We start from the raw sequence: 18,021 nt of genomic DNA, 5'->3' as shown, positions 1-18,021 counted from the left end.
TACTTTTAAAGTAACAACCATAACCTTTGTATTTGACCCATAAATAAACTGGCAGCCTTGGAACACTTAAAAATAAACTCTGGGCCTGGGAGTAAACAGACAATAAAGAATGCAAAAGGACACTATGAGTTCTTTCTGGAAGAAATAAACTTTGGATCATTGGATGACAGATTAGTTAAATACACTGAGTTCACCTTAAATCCTAATGAGTGGACAAATGCTCACCATCTCAGTGTGCCTCTATAATAATTTATAGCACTTCCATAAGCAGCCCTATAATTTCTTTGATGCTGTCCATCCATCTTATTTGTTCTTTTCCTTCTTCTTTTAATCTTGTCATTTTTCCCCATTTCATTGACTGCTTGCATCAAAAATGCAAAGTTGGTACATATTTATCATTGGTTCAGTGGAGTAGTTAGCCTTTATTTGGTTCAAGCTTATTGGTTCTTCTTATGAGTCATGCTTGAGAACCATCTCCAAATATATAATTCAAATGAATCACCTTTCTCTTGCTTCTTCTTAATGTCCACTTTTTGTAACTGCGCACACATCACCCTGGAAAGATCATTCCATTAATCAGTGTTGTACCAGAAATCCTTCGTTATCTTATTTGCCATTAACTTCCTACTTAGGATGGATTCATTTCTTCTTTATTTCTATATACACCACCTATTTTTATCATTCTTGAGCCCATTTTGCTTCTTTGCTCAGATCACAAGCATTGTCTTCCTAATTAATTCCATTTTCTGCTTTCATGCATTTTCATTAATTTTACCTTAAAAGGGGATGTTGTCTATATATCCAAGATTTTTAATGCTTTAATCTCTTACTTTGTTTGAACATATTCCAAGGCTGTCATTCTTAGAATAATAATTATTTGGGGGAATAAAAAAACTACAGGCAAAATGCATATTTATTTGAGTTTTGTCCCGTTTTTATTTCAGTATAAGTAACTCATGGTGGTGAACATACATAATACTTCTTCCTCCTCCTATTTTCCCCACAACAACTTTTCCAGTAAGATGGGTTGGGAAGAAAGAGAATAACTGGCACAAGTCACTCAGCCTTGTTTTCATGTCTAAGGTGGGACTAGAATTCACTCTCCTGATATCTGGGTCGGCATCTTAACTATTACATTAAACTGAATCTCCATAACCTTTACCTTTCCTATTCTGAACAAATCTGTTTCTCCAAAACCAGTTTTTAGAATAGCTTCTTGTCCATTTCAAATGATCCTCAGGTTTCTGGTTCATATATTACCTTGATATAATTTCACTAATTGGCTTGGTGTAAACTATTGTTGCAAGTACCTTCACATTATCTATCTCAGTTATCCAATCTTGTGTCTTTGTTCCATTTCATTTTACTCTAAGTTATCTATTTAAAACTTTCTCTAAAGAATTAGCTCAATGACTTAGTTTTATTCTCACATCTCTTTTATTTGGTATAGATACATACACCTATCTTTCTCATCTCTAGGCTACACAATCTTGTTCCATGTTTGTTGACACAGAACTGTTTAACTGCCTTTTCCCCAAGTTTTAAACAGTTTAATCAGTAGTTCATCTATACTTTCTTATTTGACAGCTGGTCTACCACAGCCTACAACACTTCAATCCCTAATGGAATCAGTTCCAAATATCCTCTTTCTGCAAATGTTTCTGTCATACTATTATCCCATTTGTAAAGAGCTTCACTATAGCCTTTCTATTTTCCTTTAACCGTATTTGCTTATATTAAATCTCTTCCATTAGGAGTCCCACCTTAGATGTAAATGTTTGTGTGATTTCAGTGATCTTGAAAACTATTTGTTGACATTTTTGACTGAGAACTGTTTTCTCGTTCTTTTTGTATTTCACACTAAAAATTTATATTCAGTTATCACAAACTCTGCTACCCAAGTGTTGCAACTTCCATCTTTTATTTATTTATTGGCTACCATGATAGCTTGCTCTAAAAGCCACCTGAATTTTTCCCTCTTCTAGTTTTATAATGCATTTCTTTATGTTACACTTTTCACACTGTCTTCTTTCCCCAGCCCCAGAATCTTTTTAATCTCTGTTAAAGTATACTGACTGGTTTCTATATTTATGTTATAATCTGACTGAACATCCTCCAGGTAAGACCTTGTTGACAGTCCCATTCTTTTTTATTTTCTATGTTAATCCATACATTTGGCTACCAATATTCACAGAATGATCCATACTCCGCACCTTGAAGTCATCCGAATCCTACATTCCATGGTGACTATATGTGGTGTCAACATAAAGAATCTGTATTTATGCTATTTGACTTAACAAAATATTTTGGCAAAACTTTATTAGCCTGGTTCCTGTGACAAGAGATGACAGGTTTTCTGAGAAGTTGAAAATAAAAAAAGTGATCCAGTCTAGATGTTACCCATTTAGCAGAGTTTAAAGAATTCTAATCTGAGATTAGATTAGATTTAGTTCTTAAAAAAAACCAGTCCCCAGGGATTGAAGCATATTCAATGTAACTCTAATTTATAAAAAGGATTGGGGAGAATACAGAAAAATATAATTCAGTTACTTTAATCATTCTTCTAACAGAAGAACAAGTCTTACTGAAGAAGAGACAACCCAAGCAATTAAATAAAAAGCTTGTTCATAGAAGAATGCTTAGAAAACCCATGTAATTACAGGTAGTCCTCAACTTAACAACTGATTGCTTAATGACCATTTGAAGTTATGATGGAGCCCCAACAAAGTATTTGCAATGCCGTCCCAAAATTCTAATGGCTGTTCCTCACAGTGGCCACATAATTGCATTTTGGATTTACTGTAATCAGATTAAGTCTGCTACTTAAAATGGGCTCTTACTATGCTTCCCCAAAACACGTCTCCATGCATGTCAACTGTATAAATAAAATCTCCATATTGAGGCAATAAGATCTTGCAGAGCATGAGTGCCTAACTTATTGAAATATTTTATTGGACTACTCCCCATTATATCCCTGGCTCTACTTCACTAAAGGTTGATGATCCCTGTTCAGTAGAACTGATCCAAAATGCACATTCACTGAAGCATACAAAAGGACAGGGTGTTATCTCAAGAAGGAACAATAAAGACCACATGTTTTCTAGAAAGAATTTAAGAAAGCCAGTAAAATAGCAAAGATAAATTGGAGGATGAGGAAGAGTCAGAAATAGTGTACAACAGCACCTATTTTAGCACTCAAAGTTAGACATTCAGGAAAAACTAGACTGTTTACCCCAGAAAAACCAGGGGTATTCAACATTTCAGGGTCAAATTACACTTTATATTAGATACATAGCCCACAACTGACCCTCATTTTTTAAAAATTCTAAAATAAGCATAGGATGTTGGCCTCTAATGGGTCCACTGTAAAAAAAAAAATTAGAGAAAGATTAAAATCACTTCCTGGAATTTACAACGTTACCTCCCCTCCCCATCCCATTCCTCTTTCTTGAAGAGGGTTAGAAAAAGAAAAAAGCCTTAACTTTACCTAAGGATTTTCCCTCTCCCGTATCTCCCTTCAACAGCAAAGAAGAACAATTTGGAAATATAAGCAGACAAGGATAGAAATTTTCCTCCATTCTTTCATTTCTATTAACAAATCGTATTTATTTCTAACAGGGTGCCCATTTCCAGAGATATGCAATGATCTGTCCAACATAAAGTAGAAGATACTGACTACTTTGACCTTGGCCAAGTCTTTGGATCAGTGGAGCATTCTGTATGACTATGCTGAAACTTCACTTACAGACCCTAATACAAAGACAGTTTGGGGCTTCCTAAACACTACACCAGCAGGGAGATGATGTTTCATATTAACACTCATGTAAATGTGCCTCTCTAATAGAAGTCAGCCTGGTATTTAATACTTTGTCATTGCACTTTCTTTCTTGACACTGGTTCCAATCCAAATCAATCCAATCTCTTGTGCTTTCTTAGAATAAAATAAGTATAGTTAATTACATACTACAATTTAAACATATTATGATAAAGTCTCAAGCTGTCAGTTATTGTTTTCTGAAATGTCTATTGCTTAATTTCATAGGATCACATATATCCATGATGGCAAATCTATGGCACTCATGCCAGAAGTGGCATGCAGAGCCATTTCTGTTGGCACGTGAGCCATTGCCACAGATCAGGTGTACTACGCATGTGTGCATGCCTCCTGCCAGCCAGCTGCCATGCATCTGTGGGAGGTGGGGCGCACTCAGGAGACATATTGTGCATGCGCAGAGTCATGTGACACGTGGGGGGGTTGTGCATGCATGTGCAGGGGGCAGAAGGATTGTATGCGCAGTGCATTATGGGTGCTGGCATGCATGCACATGCACATACGCATGCACTTTCAGCACACAAGGGCAAAAAGCTTAGCCATCACTGACATATATCATAAATACCCGGAGGCATTAAAAATTTGAGAAATGAAATATTCTAGGTAGAACAAAACTTGCTGTCTACGCTCATCTTTGTTTACACTGTACCATACCACCCATCCCATTTCCTTGTTTTCTATCCCTGTCTTTGGTTACAGATAGTCCACAACTTACAACTATTCATTCATGAAAGCACTGAACAAAGGGATTTACAATATAACCCAAGCCTAAATTTATGGCCATTGTCCTTGGTCACATAATCAAAATTCAAGTCCATCCACACTTGTGCCTGCAGGAATGCTTTAATTTACCCCACTGTTCTGACCCAAACCCTTTTCCAATAAAACAAAAACGAACCAAAGGGAACAGAAACCTTTTAATGATTCTTACGAATCCCCGGTTAAAAGGCTGCTGCAAACTAATAACTTTAGTAAACACAAGCCTTGCCAAAGCTGTGCAAGGCTTGCCAAGAATAACAGATAAGAAATATTTCACAACACAAGAGTCTTCAAATACCAACTTAAGATACTGCAATGTCCACGAGGCTGGGGTTTCAAAACGTTTTTGCTTCCGGCAAGGAACGTTTGCTTCACAGCTGGCTTTTATCTTCTTGGAGGAGCCATTACCTTGCAGCTTTACTCTGCGTCACCCATGCTGTTGCAGCTGCTCTTTCCTGCGAGCAATCCTGCATGCACGCGCACTTGGCACAGGATCCTCGGGAACCTCATCGCTGCTGCCAGCCCCCATAATCTCTGAAGGCAGCAGTCTACTCCATAATAGTCCTGGCCCCTCATCCGAGTCCTAGGTCTCCTCAGCCGTCCGCACCTGCTGCCAGCTAACCACAACACCCACACGCCTATCCCCCTCCAATCTATGTCCTTTTGGCACTCCTGTATGATATCCTGCCTGATGGGAAGGTCATCCATCCATCCATCCATGCCCTATTTGACCTCTTAGCAGCTTTCAATACCATCAACCATGGTATTCTTCTAGATTGACTCAGAGAATTGGACATGTGCAGCACAGTGTTTTGCTTGGCATGGGATCTAGTACTCTGAGGGACTGCCTTTCCCCAAATACACAGCCCATCCTATTAGTTCCCTCAGAGAGGCCTTGCTATGGGATCCATCTGCATGGGACCTATATTTGATGGGTTCCAGGAGGCCCCACAAATGTGCTGTAGGGCCCACCTTATGGAACATTATGTCCCCCACTCAAATGAAGTTATATTAGTTCTATCCATGCTAATATTCAGGAAGACCCACAGGACCTAGATATATCATAAGAGTTGGGGGTTCCAGGGAAATAGCGACATTTAAGATGGCTCTTTAAGATGGTCTATATTTCCACAGTGATTTTTATAATGATCAGTTGTATGTCAGAGTCACTTCTGGTGAGACAGGTGGCCATACAAATCTGATAAATGAATAGAGATACTCCTTAACTTATGAGCACAATTGAACCCAAAATTATAATCCTAGTGGCCATTAGGTAACTGTAAAATTATAGGTTCTTGCAGTCAATAGGTGACCGCAAAGCTCAGTGACTGCAATCTCAGTCCCCCACAACTCAATCATTAAGCAACAGCATGTATTGTTAAGCAGAACAGGGGTGCCTCAGGGGGTTGTGGAGGACTTGGGAGACTTGGCCCAGGCCTGCACCTTTTTTTCATCCCTAGGCCTGCAGTACTTTCTCAGTTCACACGTGGCTTGTGCTGGGCCTCCCAGGATCTCCTTCACTGCCTGAGGCACTCCTTGCACATCTTCTGTCCCGCTAGGTTTCCACAGGCCTTGGGCCTACTTCTTCCCTGGCTGGGTCCCCACAAGTCCTCACTGGGTTCCCTTCCCATCCAGATCCAGCAGTGCAAGAAGGGGACATAAGTGGGTCAGAACCAGGTCCAGGCCCTGTGGGACACAGGCAGATGGGTAGGAAACTCAAGAGATCCAGCAGGGTGGGACGAGGGAAAGTTGGTGGGAGGGCAGTTTCAGAATCCCTGAAATCAATGTTAAGAGAAGGCAATTGCCAAGCAGCCTATTTTCATCATGTAACCACAGGGTTGTGCAGCAACGGTGACTTTGAGTATAGGTTGTAGATCCCTTCATTTGGCACCACTGTAATTTCAAACAGTTGCTGAACAAAAGGTCATAAGTTGAGGACCACCTGTAGCTGCTTTAAAATGCAGCAGTACAAGCAATAACATGTGCCTGTCATTATCCCCGTGTATCATGGCTGCTTTGCAAGTTGCATTGGTTACCAATTGGCTTTTGGGTGTAATTTAAGGTGCTGGCCATTATCTACAAAGCTCTTCAAGGCATAGAGCTGGAAATTGATGACTGCCTGTCTACTGTTTTTTCTGCCCATCCAATGCATTCAGGCAGAGTGAATGTTCTCCAGCTCATATTGATTAGATGCCGTCATTTGTTGTTGTTGTTGTTGTTGTTGTTGTGTTTTTAACACATGTATCGAATTACAGGTAATGCTTCAGTTTACACTGGTAATTCGGACTAGAATTGCCTTTACAATCGGTCATAAAGTGCAATGTCACATGACCACACTGCTTAACAATGGCAATTCCAGAAGTTCAGGTTGCCACTGATATATGAGGAGTGCACAGTTCATTAAGCGAGGGCCTCATGTGATCGTGACTTCTAACTTCCTGGCAGGGAATATTGGAAATCATGAGCACTGTGATGTTGTATCACAGGGATGGGTGCTGACAGTCCAAGTCATGACCATAGGGATGCTATGATGGCCAGAATTCTGAGAACCAGTCATACCTACACTAATTGAGCACTGTTATAAGTTTAAACAAGCACTGAATGACTGATCAAAACCTGAAGACCACCTGTACTGTACATCACCCAGAGTCTTTGTAGAGTTGGGTGGCCTTAGAAAAAAATCCAAAATAAGTAAATAAGCAAGCCAGGATCATGGACCTTGTAAGGCTTTATGGCCCCAACTATTTGCTCCTTTTCTCTAGGTCTGATTTAGATGTCACTGGTTTTCCATTCAGGGACACATATATTCTATCTGCACACAATTAAACATTCCCAAGTGAAAGCACAAAAGGTGCTTTCACTCCATTTCAGAAGTTGTATTATATTTCCTAATAAAAGTCAAATATAATAAAGTAATATACACAAGTTCTTGGTGACCTCTAGTGTAAGTCAACTTGATCTGCAAAAGATGTCAAAGAATTAAGATAAAGACTAGGGATTATTCTACTGGAAAGGCAAACAGATTAAAGGAATCTTCTAGAAAGATTCTCACCCAGAGTGCTTCCCATCTCAAAGCTAAAGATGGGCAATAGAAAAAGGGGCTAATAATAAAAAACTTTTGACAACCAAGGCTTTGTCAATTCAGTTTGCATTCATCCATGATTCAAATATCTTTTTTTACAAGTAGTGTTGCTAAACCTCCTCTGAGAAGTCCATAATGCCAGAAAAAATGAAAAGAGAAGAGTGTAACCAGCAGCAAGTGGGGCTATAATTATAACAGCAATGAATGTACCCTTGAGAAAACTCAAATGCCAGGTTGAGGATAAGCCATGCAAGGTGTTAACACCAACCTGATGGCACATCATCACCACTGCTAATATAACAACCCTTATCCTTTCCCTAGGCATTTATTTCTGATTCCAAAGATAACTTATATGAAAAAAAAACATTTTAAAAAGCTGTAGCATTTTCTGTCAACATCAGCTTATTTTTGTGAAGCATTAGAACTGACTTCCCATCCTCCTTTCCAGAATAGCTACAGAGAATTCAAAAGCCTTCTTTTTGATTTTAAAGTAATTATTCATTGTGTCAAGCCTCATATGAACAGCTTTGTGTTAGCTGTATCTCAAAGACAAAAAAAATATATCAAACTGTTGTTTGTCACCCGGAGAGTCACACAGGAGATCTTTATAACGTCTCCAGTGCCATTTAGCCATATGTAGGCACAAATACAGATTTAGAATTATTTTAAACTAAAAGCTTCACTATCCTTCCCTCCCTCCTTCATGCACACATACACACCACAAGATTCAAAATCCATTGGATATCTACTTTTGAGATCAAAAAGAATCGAGGGGGGAAATCCACCGTTTACCTTTTTCAATGTGATGGCTTCAAAGTGTTAGGGAGCTCATCCAATTCCAATAAGGATTTAGAATCCACACTTGATACTCTTCTTACACATCCTTTCCCACTTTAGTGTTATGGCTTTCCCCAGTTCACACAATAACCTTCCTTTGTTTTGAGAACCACCTGTTGTTATCTCAAAGGTGCAACTAGACTTTTGAAAAATCACCTTTGGGACAACCATGATCTGGATTACTGGGAATCTCCATAGATATTTTTTGTTAGGCTTGAAGGTCTTTCTCGTCAGGGGTGGGCTTCAAAAATTTTAGCAAAGGGTTCTCTGCCCAGTTGCTGGGTGGGTGTGGCCATGGTGGGTGTGGCCTAGTTGGCCTTCTGCACCATGGTGAGAGGGGTTTTTTGCCCTCCCCAGGTTCTGGAGGCTTCCCTCAAGCTTCCAGGAGGGCAAAAACAGCCTTCCCGAGCTCCAGAAGTACTCTGGAAGCCAGAAATGGCTCATTTCCAGCCTTCCCGAACTTTTGGGGGGCCTGTTTTTCGCACTCCCCAAGCCTTCATGCACACCCATGCAGGCCCTGCACTTACCTGCATCCAAAACAGGCCGAGTGGGAACTCCTGGGAGAGATGGGGTGGGGTGGGTGGGGCCAGCCAGGAGTCGGATTTGGGGGTTCTCCAAACTGTACAGAATCTTAGCTAGGGGCTCTAGCAAACCCCAGTGAACCCCCAGAAGCCCACCCCCATTTCTCGTACTCTTCCACATGCTGCATAAATGGAAACTTTCCAAAACAAGCTTTTTTTTATCTGTGGTCTGCTATGAGCAGTTCTCCTACATTATATTGATCACATTGGCTGTACAGGATACCACAGAGACATGGTCCAAAATGCCAGGTACAGCTCCACTCATTGATTCAAGGAAATCTCAGTAATATCAGAAAGAACTCAAAATACCCTTCAGTTGAGCAATTAAACAATTTCAGAAGATTTTCTTTGAGGAAGTCAAGGAGATGTCAAAAGCAGAGATTTGTTAATATGCAAGGTAGACAGAGGACTTACTGGAAGGAGGCGGGGGGAGCAATCTTAAGAACTTGAAGCAGGGGTGGGATTCTACCAGTTCGCACCTATTCGCTAGAACCAGTTGTAAACATTCTAAGCAGTTCAGAGAACCCGTTGTTAGAAGAAATGACTGGCCTAATCCTGTAAGGAAGGCAGGAAGGAAACATTCTGGTGTTGCTTACGGAAACTGCTTCTCCATTAACCTTATTACATTCTTGGCAGGACTAGACTTCCTGTCTCTGGAACTTCTCTGGAGTTTTTTTCCCTCCTTTGCTGGTACTTTGCTTGTGTGGAGTGATCATTCAAAGTTACAATGGCACTGAAAAAAGTGACTTATGACCGTTTTTCACACTTACAACTGTTGCAGCATCCCCACAGTCATGAGAGGCCAGGCAAGGAGATGCGTGCCTCGATGTGAGTGATGTTGAGTTGGTCACGCCCACCCAGTCACATGACCACCAAGCCATACCCACCAACTAAGCCACGCCCACAGAACCGGTTGTTAAAAAAATTGAATCCCACCCCTGACTTGAAGTCTTTCCTTACTGAAACTAAGAGAACCACTGATACATTTCAGAATTCATGAAGAACCGGTGAGGTCCCAGAAGGCTGGGAGGAGGTCTTAAAGAGAATCAAAGATGTCCCTTCAACAAGAGTAGGATATGAGAAATTGCAGATTTCTCAGCTTGACATCTACACTATATATACTACTAGAAGCCTCTTAGCAAAGCCATGTTTGTGAGTATTTAGATAGGAATGCAGCAATTACCGTGTTTCTCACAAAATAAGGCCGGGCCTTATTTTTTTTGACCCCCGAAGCTGTCTTTTCGGGGGTGACTTAATTCCCCCCCTTGTAACCTCGGGTGGGTGGGCAGCGACAGCTTGGATGTTGACTTCGGCGCTGGTGGGACACTTAGTATTGCGAGACCTTCCGCCACCATTGCTTTCCCTTCTCCCTTGCTGCCGTGGCATTTAGAGCAACGCTGCAGCATTTGGCGAAGCCTTGTGTGGCAAGCCAGGGTTCCTCCCTGCAACCGAAGCCCAGCGGAGACACTCAGCTTCAGGCACTCCATTCGTCACCTTCCCTTTGCCTTTGAAGGTAAAGCCAATTATTTTAAAAATGACGCCCTACTACAACAAAGCCTCCCCTGCTGGAGACGGCAGCCCAACCCCACATGGGGAGGCGAATCTTCCGGGGCCGTAGCGTAGGATCGGCCCACCTCGGGAGAAGCGCCCAGCCGCCATTCCTGCCTGGAGCCGGGCAGAGCGTGAAAAGCTTCGCCTGGGACACCCAGCACAGCTGACAGCGGGCCCTCCTTCCCAGCAGCAGAACTCACCAAGCTCTCACCAAGGCAGCGAGTGCCTCCCCGCCTGACCCTCTGCTCATCCCACCAGGGCCTTGCCAGAGCCGTACGGGCTGGGCAGAGCCAGGAAAGCGAGCCGCAGGTGCGTGCCTGCCTGCCAAGCAAAAGAGCTGGGCCAAGCTGAGCTTGGCTTCCTTCCCAAGTCCCTCCAGCCTGAACCCGAAGGGGCCACCAGGAGAAGCTGCCCGAGGCAGTGATAGCGCCCACCCGTCCATGGACAGGGAGGCGAGGTGAAGGCAACGCTGCTTCCCTGGCTGGCGGAGAGAGCGCGAAGCCACCCGTCCTTTCCACACCTTGCCCAGCCCGTCCCCGTGCATCTCCAAATGCGCCGACAGCTCTAAACGCTGCAGCGGAACAGGCATCAGGCAGAGGTGCTGACTCGGCGGGGCTCAGCTCAGAGGAGGACATGGTGCAGGCCGTCGCCTTGCCTCCCTATCCATGGATGGGTGGGCCCTATCACTGCCTCGGGCAGCCTCTCCCGGTGACCCCTTCAGGTTCACGCTGGAGGGACTTGGGAAGGAAGCCAAGCTCAGGTCGGCCCGGCTCTTTTGCTTGGCAGGCGGGCACGCACCCATGGCTTGCTTTCCCGGCTCTGCCCAGCCTGCACGGCTCTGGCGTGGCCCTGGCGGGATGAGCATAGCGTCCAGTGGGGAGGTGCTTGCTGCCTTGGTGAGAGCTCCACCACCAGGCAGAAGGGCCTGCCTGTCAGCTATGCTGGGCGCCCCAGGCGAAGCTCTTCGCGCTCTGTCTGGCGCCAGGCAGGGATGGCGGCTGGGTGCTTCTCCCGGGGTGGGCCGATCCTGCGCTGCAGCCCCAGGAGATTCGCCTCCCCATGTGGGGTTAGGCTGCCCTCTCAGGCAGGGGAGGCTTTGTTGTACTGGGCGTCATTTTTAAAATAATTGGCTTTGCCTTTGAAGGCGAAGGGAAGGTGGTGACAGAAGCGCCTGAAGCCGAGTGTCTCCACTGGGCTCCAGTTGCAGGGAGGAGCCCTGGCTGGCTGCGCGTGGCTGCGCCAAACGCCGCGGCATTGCTCTAAACGCCGTGGCAGCAAGGGAGAAGGGAAAGCAATGGTGGAGGAAGGTCTCCTGATATGAAGTGCCCCACCAACGTCAAAGTCAACACAGACAGCACCATATCCGGGTATGCAGCAAAACTACTTCCTAACAGCAAGCCCCTCCACCATTCCCCCCCATTTCGCATGTTTAATATAGGCCTTAATTTGGGGGGAGGGGCTTAATTTGATTTTATGCCGATAAAACATGCTGGGCCTTCCTATTGATGGAGGCTGTATTGTTGGAGAAACACGGTAAAAATCATTGAGGGTTTCTCAATTAGCAATCATATTAGACTAACCTAATCTTTTTTGATAGTCACAATTCCATGGACATAGTGTATTTTGACTCAACGACAATTTCTAATATACTTATTAATAACATGTTAGATGGACGTAACAAGTTGAGACATCATACAAAGAGTATTATGTATCAGCTTGGAGAATCATTTTTATTAATGACTTAATCACTCAATTATTAAATATGCAAATGACAGAATATTAACTTTAGCACTCTTTTCACCAGGAGAAAAAAATTCAGACATCATGTAATAATGAACAGGGATGAAATCAATGGGATTGAAATGTAACAGGAAGAAAAATTAAGTTATGTGTATAGAGAGAAAAAAAGAAAGGCATAATTATGGAATGAGGGTGATTTAATTTGGCACTAAAACATGTGAAAAAGATCTCAATGTTCTCAATTAATACACTGATAAATCAACAATGCAATGTAACCACTAAAAAGGCAAATGTTATTTCAAGAAGTATTAACAGATGTTTAGAGTCAAAACTATTCATTGATCTGAAATGCTTTAGCATATTCTGCGCAAAGCAGTGCTTTCGATAAGATTATTTCTTCTGACTCTAAGTTTCTACAAAATATATTATGTTGTTCATTTAGAATTGTTTCTTGCAAGACCTGGAATCAATCCTTGGTGATTCTTTTATAGGTAATGTTCCCAATACATTTCTTCAATTGGCTGGTTGGTTGATTAACTGATTGATCCTGACAGATTATGTTCCATCAAGTTGGTATAGATACTTAGAAACTACAGAGAGACCTCCAGATGATCAACAACCAGGCATTCAAGTTTTCCAGTGTTGCACCCAACAGCTTTATATTCCACTTTGCTGGTGGTTATCCTCTTATTCTTTTCTTCCATGCTTTCTCACATTATAATTTTTCTAAACTAAATCATTGCAAAATGTATCTATCATGTAATAATCTCAGTGTGAAAACTCATAGTTGTTTTGTTCCATGATCCTTTTGTTCTCTTGGCTATCCATTATGTTCCCAAAAGTCTTTCTTAACACCAACATTCAAAATCATCCTCACACTTTCTATCAGACTTCTTAAGGGTCCATAGCATTTCACAGGGAAAAATCAGTAATTGCATGATTCTTATCTGTGAGTATAAACACATCTTGGCATCTGAATATATTTTCTAAGGCTTCACTGTTCCCCTACCAAATGCTAGTCTGCAGAATCTGAGAACTGGTTCTTTTACTTGTTCATACCGTAGTTGATCCTGAAAGGCAGAAACTATCCACTACTTCTGTTATCTTCACTGTCAAAATATATCTTAAGTAATATTAATATTTTGAAGACCAACTACAATACTCAGAAAGCCAGTCTCTGGCAGAATTATTTTTACTGACTATACTATGTATAATTTTTAATCACACAAGAAAAGAAAATTGCAGGTTGATGTATTTGACTGACGCATAATCAAACAATGGAAACTTTAATGGTGAAGGCAGAGAATGTTAAATCAGCTGATTGTAAAATTCTCAATACTGCTGTTGAAAGACATTAGCATGGAGATCATAAATGTAATTTTACACCAAGGCACACACACTATGCAGATGTGTTGCAGATTGGGATACAATTCTTCTTGACACTAAGTGCTCTTTTATTTTATTTTATTTTATCTTCTATTGCAAGAACACAATTTAAATGCTTGTAAAAGTCTATGGTAATTTTGTGGAGACTGTCAGTCCAAAAGAAATCTATTTAAAACTGTCCTCTTCTTCATAGAAGATTCTTCTTCTTTAAAGATCATTCCATTCTTGATATTTACCCTTGCCCTCTCTAGATGATCAATTTAACAAATAAAATTGGTGCCAATGTTTCTTAATCACAAATGATTCGGAAATCTGTTAATAAAGTATATTCAAATTTCATTATATAGAATTTTCTCATGTGCTTACTCCACAAGATGAGGTCATCATAGTTAATACTGGAACCATGGCAATTATGAATGCAAAGTAGATAACATCTTGATATCTCAGGTGCTATCACTTACACAACACCCTTTTCATGAATTTGTTTTATTGTCACTTTTTCTAAACATCTTACATGGCTTTATGTTTCTTATTATACTACACACATACACAACACACAAATCTCCCTTAAAAAGTAGCAACTATGTTACCACTTATTTAAAAAGTGTTATAAAAGTAGTTATTTGGTATAAGTGACATTAGATCTAATTGTATCTAGATGGAGTTTCAATTTTCTATTACTATTTGTCCATATAAAGAAAGAGATAATATTATTTAGCTAGTGTTATGAAACATTCCATGTTTTCAAATTATTTGCATAACTCTCTCTCTACTGCTAGTAACTTTTTGTCAATTTTGGTGCACTTAAATAAGTCTTGGCTCCTGATGACTACATGGACAAGTCCATGCAGTTTTCTTGGCAACATTTTTGAAAATGGTTTGGCACAGCCTTCTTCCTAGGGATAAAAGAAAGTCACCCAGCTGGCTTTATACCCACAGCAGGACTATCTTGGTGTCTTCAATCATTAAACGAAACTATTTCTCTCTCTAGTCTATTATTTTATTCTCTCTTTTTTTGTAGTTTTAAATAAAAATAGGCATCACTGTGGGAAAGGGTTTTTTAATTGCCACTAATTAATTAATGTCCCATTGTCACATAGTGTGTGCCATTCTTGCGACTCTTAGGAAGCCTCGGGAGCATTATGAAGCATTGGGAGAACTGTGTGTGTGATTTGGAGAAAGTTGCAGTCACAAATTTCAGAAGTTTGAGGTAGCAGCACTGGATGGCCGGCACCACTGGCTCTGAGTGGCCCAGGGATTGGCGGGGGCAGCTAGCTGAGACTGCTGAATGCCACAGATCTCTACTTTGGCCCCGATGTCATTATTCAGAGTGGCCAAAAGGGAAGATATGGGTGGTGGTGGTGAGAAAGGGGTGTGGAAGGAATTGGAAACAGGGGAGGTAGTTTCTTGCTTTACTGAGGACCAGAGTGGGGAGGAATAGATTGGGACGGATCCTTGCTTAACAACCGATAGGGTTGCCTAACAAAGGCAAAGGGGATTGTCAAAATTGTCATCACTAACATACAAGTAACATCATGCTTTATGATTGTATTGCTTAATAAAGGAGATTCCTGTCCCAATTATCATCATGACTCAAGGACTACCTATGCTAACAATGGCTGAGTCTGGGAGGTGAAAGTTTTTCGATTTATCTGTTTTACTCCAGATTTGCAGCAAGTTGTGAGGGGAGTACTGCAAGAGGCACAAGAGATCTCAGGCCCCTCTTTCAGCAAGGAAAGCTATCCTTCAATTTAGCAACAGACCACACAACTCAACCTTGTAACAAGGAGATCATTTTTCACTAGCAGAACTTGAAGCATATGAAAACCAGCAGCAGCCTTAAGCCTATATTTTCAACATGCAGAAATATCATAAACTGCAGCCATTTTCAAGCTTCTGGCTACTTGGACACCGATACAAAGAAAATAGTTCAAATCTGTTAAAACAAAGGAAATAAATTATTTTCTTTTAAGAGTATTTTAGCACTTCTGAGGCTTTTGTGCTACGCGAGAATCTATTGGAGAGGTTTTATACAATGGAGAGATGGAACCACTTGCTTGCTCTTTAAAATTCCAGCATATTTCCCTTCACAAGGCAAGGCCAGGCAATCAGAGAGAAGATCATGCATCCAGTTCAATTACCTTTAGATTTGCAGACAGAAGAGCAGAAGCAGCCTCTACTTATAAAAGACTAAAGTCCAAGGTTAGTAACCGAGTAACACCCTTTCAGTTAGGCTTCTCTGTTGGGGTTAGGCAGCAAGCTATATTTGATTACTTTCTAGCAGGGCTGTGTATGTTTCAAAAGTTATTTGGAGGAAGTGCTTTGGATCTCATATGAATGAAATACCTCTATAATCTATTAAATATTTGGACTTCTTTCAGGCTTCTGTGCTTTCAGCTGCAGCATCATTTCATCCAGGCTAACGATGCAGTCTTAATAGTTGATCTACTGAATAGCAAAAAGAGGAGGTGAACTCATGTGAAGTCCAAAGCTCTTTTTTCAAATAATTTTCAGTGAGTGCACAGCAGGCAAAAAGCCAGGGGCCATGTTGGAAGGCAGTAAATATTCTTCTCACAATATAATCAGTATACTGATTTTCGTAAGACAAGAGCTAACAGACTTGAAAGAGAAGGTGGTTCAGAACTTCTTTCAGGCCACATACTTACATAAATTAAAGCTGACCAAGGATAAATCTACACCTATTCTTTCAAGCTATAAGCCCTTGCTGAAAATTATTTATTTGGGGTCTTAGCACAACCTTTTAAGAATTCTACCTTGTGATTTTTAGCTAAATCATTCATCAATCACAACTTATGGCTATACCATATGTGCCACACTGGTTTTAAATTCAAGTCAATAACATTCCAAAAATTAAGAAAAAAAGGGATTCCCTGAATTCACTATTTCCAACTGCAGAAAAAACATTGGAGTTATATGTTAGGAAGAATCTAGTTCCATCTTTTCTCAAGAAGCATCATCCACATTTTCTTCCACATTTGGAAAGATAAATTGGTTGATATAAGCTCTTTTGAAATATCACTTTTCTCTAATTACAGGCATTTCTAGGAACAATTTAATAAAGAGGTATAACATGAACCAAAGCACTCAAGCCTACCTGAATCTTTTTGCTGCTAATTATTAGCAAACTCACAAAACAGGCAAGGAAAGTGGCCAGGAATTTGTTAAGTTAAATTACAAATCCTGTCCTGCTTTTTTTGCTATAAACCATTGTTAGTTATCATGTTACACTTTCCTACTTGTTTTGTTTATCTAATACAGCTTGCTGATATTATGGTTTTACGCATAAGGGTTTTTTTTATTTGCAACTCTGACCTTCTATCTAGAATAGCCTTCTCCAATATAGTGCCTTCCAGATCAGACTATAACTTCCAGATTCCCAACCAACAGAATCAAAAGCACAATTTAAGTAATAAAAATGTTAGCACCAGGGAAAGCGTATAAAGACTAGATTCTCTTTAATTACTTATTTCCAAAGGACTCATCAAATTTCCTTCAAAGACTATCATGAATATATGAATATATCATATACCTTGTGTGTCCAATCACACTTGGCCAATAAAGTATTCTATTCTATTCTATGAAGGATTATCTTGAATTGGATTAACAGTTGCTTATCTGCCTCCCAACATGGCTGTCACATATAAATTGGCAATCTTATTTATGAGAGAGAAGAGGGGACAGGAAGTTGTACCTGAGCCTATTGAACGTCCAACGGAGTCAGAGGAAAGAACCACTGAATCTGTAACACAAGAGTACAAGTTCATTTTTCCCTTGTCATATACACTCTTACTTGTTAATAAGAAACTCCTATTTCCTATTCCTCAAAAAATCAATCTATTGATTAAACATGCAGCAGAGAAATTTTATCCCAATATTAATCTAGCTTTGACTGATTAATGTAGACTTATAGACTTATAAGTCTATAAGGCTGGACTTATATCCTTTCCTGAAAAGAGGTAAGCAGTGCAATAAAAGATAAACTCCTACAATAACTCCCAACAAAAAGTCAGTGGGAGCATGTTTGCCAGTGCCTTTGAGGACCTATAAATATTTAATGTGGACTCCAGAAGTCCCAAAGGTGCTTTTTTCTGATTTTTCTTTGAAGACATTTCACTTCTCATCCAAGAAGCTTCTTCAGTTCTCCAAATGTCTTCAAAGAAAACCAGAAAATCCAGTTGCCTCTTGAAAAAAGCACCTTTGGGACAACCTTAACCTGGATGACTGAGAATCTC

At 40.8% G+C, this 18,021-nt stretch overlaps 1 protein-coding gene across 14 annotated transcripts in view; it reads right to left on the bottom strand.

Annotated features, from left to right (window-relative positions):
• The window catches only part of ST3GAL3 (ST3 beta-galactoside alpha-2,3-sialyltransferase 3), a 209,728-nt gene that overhangs the window by 152,424 nt on the left and 39,283 nt on the right, over nucleotides 1-18,021 (bottom strand). For 9 of the 14 annotated variants that reach the window (XM_026707278.2, XM_087929769.1, XM_087929760.1 and 6 more), the window contains one exon: nucleotides 17,481-17,528. The exons of the other annotated variants lie outside the window; for them this stretch is intronic. In XM_026707278.2, the coding sequence (XP_026563063.1) occupies nucleotides 17,481-17,528 (48 nt within the window). The remainder of the gene's footprint in view (nucleotides 1-17,480; nucleotides 17,529-18,021) is intronic. 14 annotated transcript variants of the gene reach the window in all.

This window comes from Pseudonaja textilis, chromosome 3 (assembly GCF_049901715.1).
Source record: "Pseudonaja textilis isolate UNSWEBS1 chromosome 3, rPseTex1.2, whole genome shotgun sequence".
NCBI lineage: Eukaryota > Metazoa > Chordata > Lepidosauria > Squamata > Elapidae > Pseudonaja > Pseudonaja textilis.
Note: the sequence above shows the minus strand (reverse complement) of the source record. Positions and strands in the feature narration are given on the sequence as shown.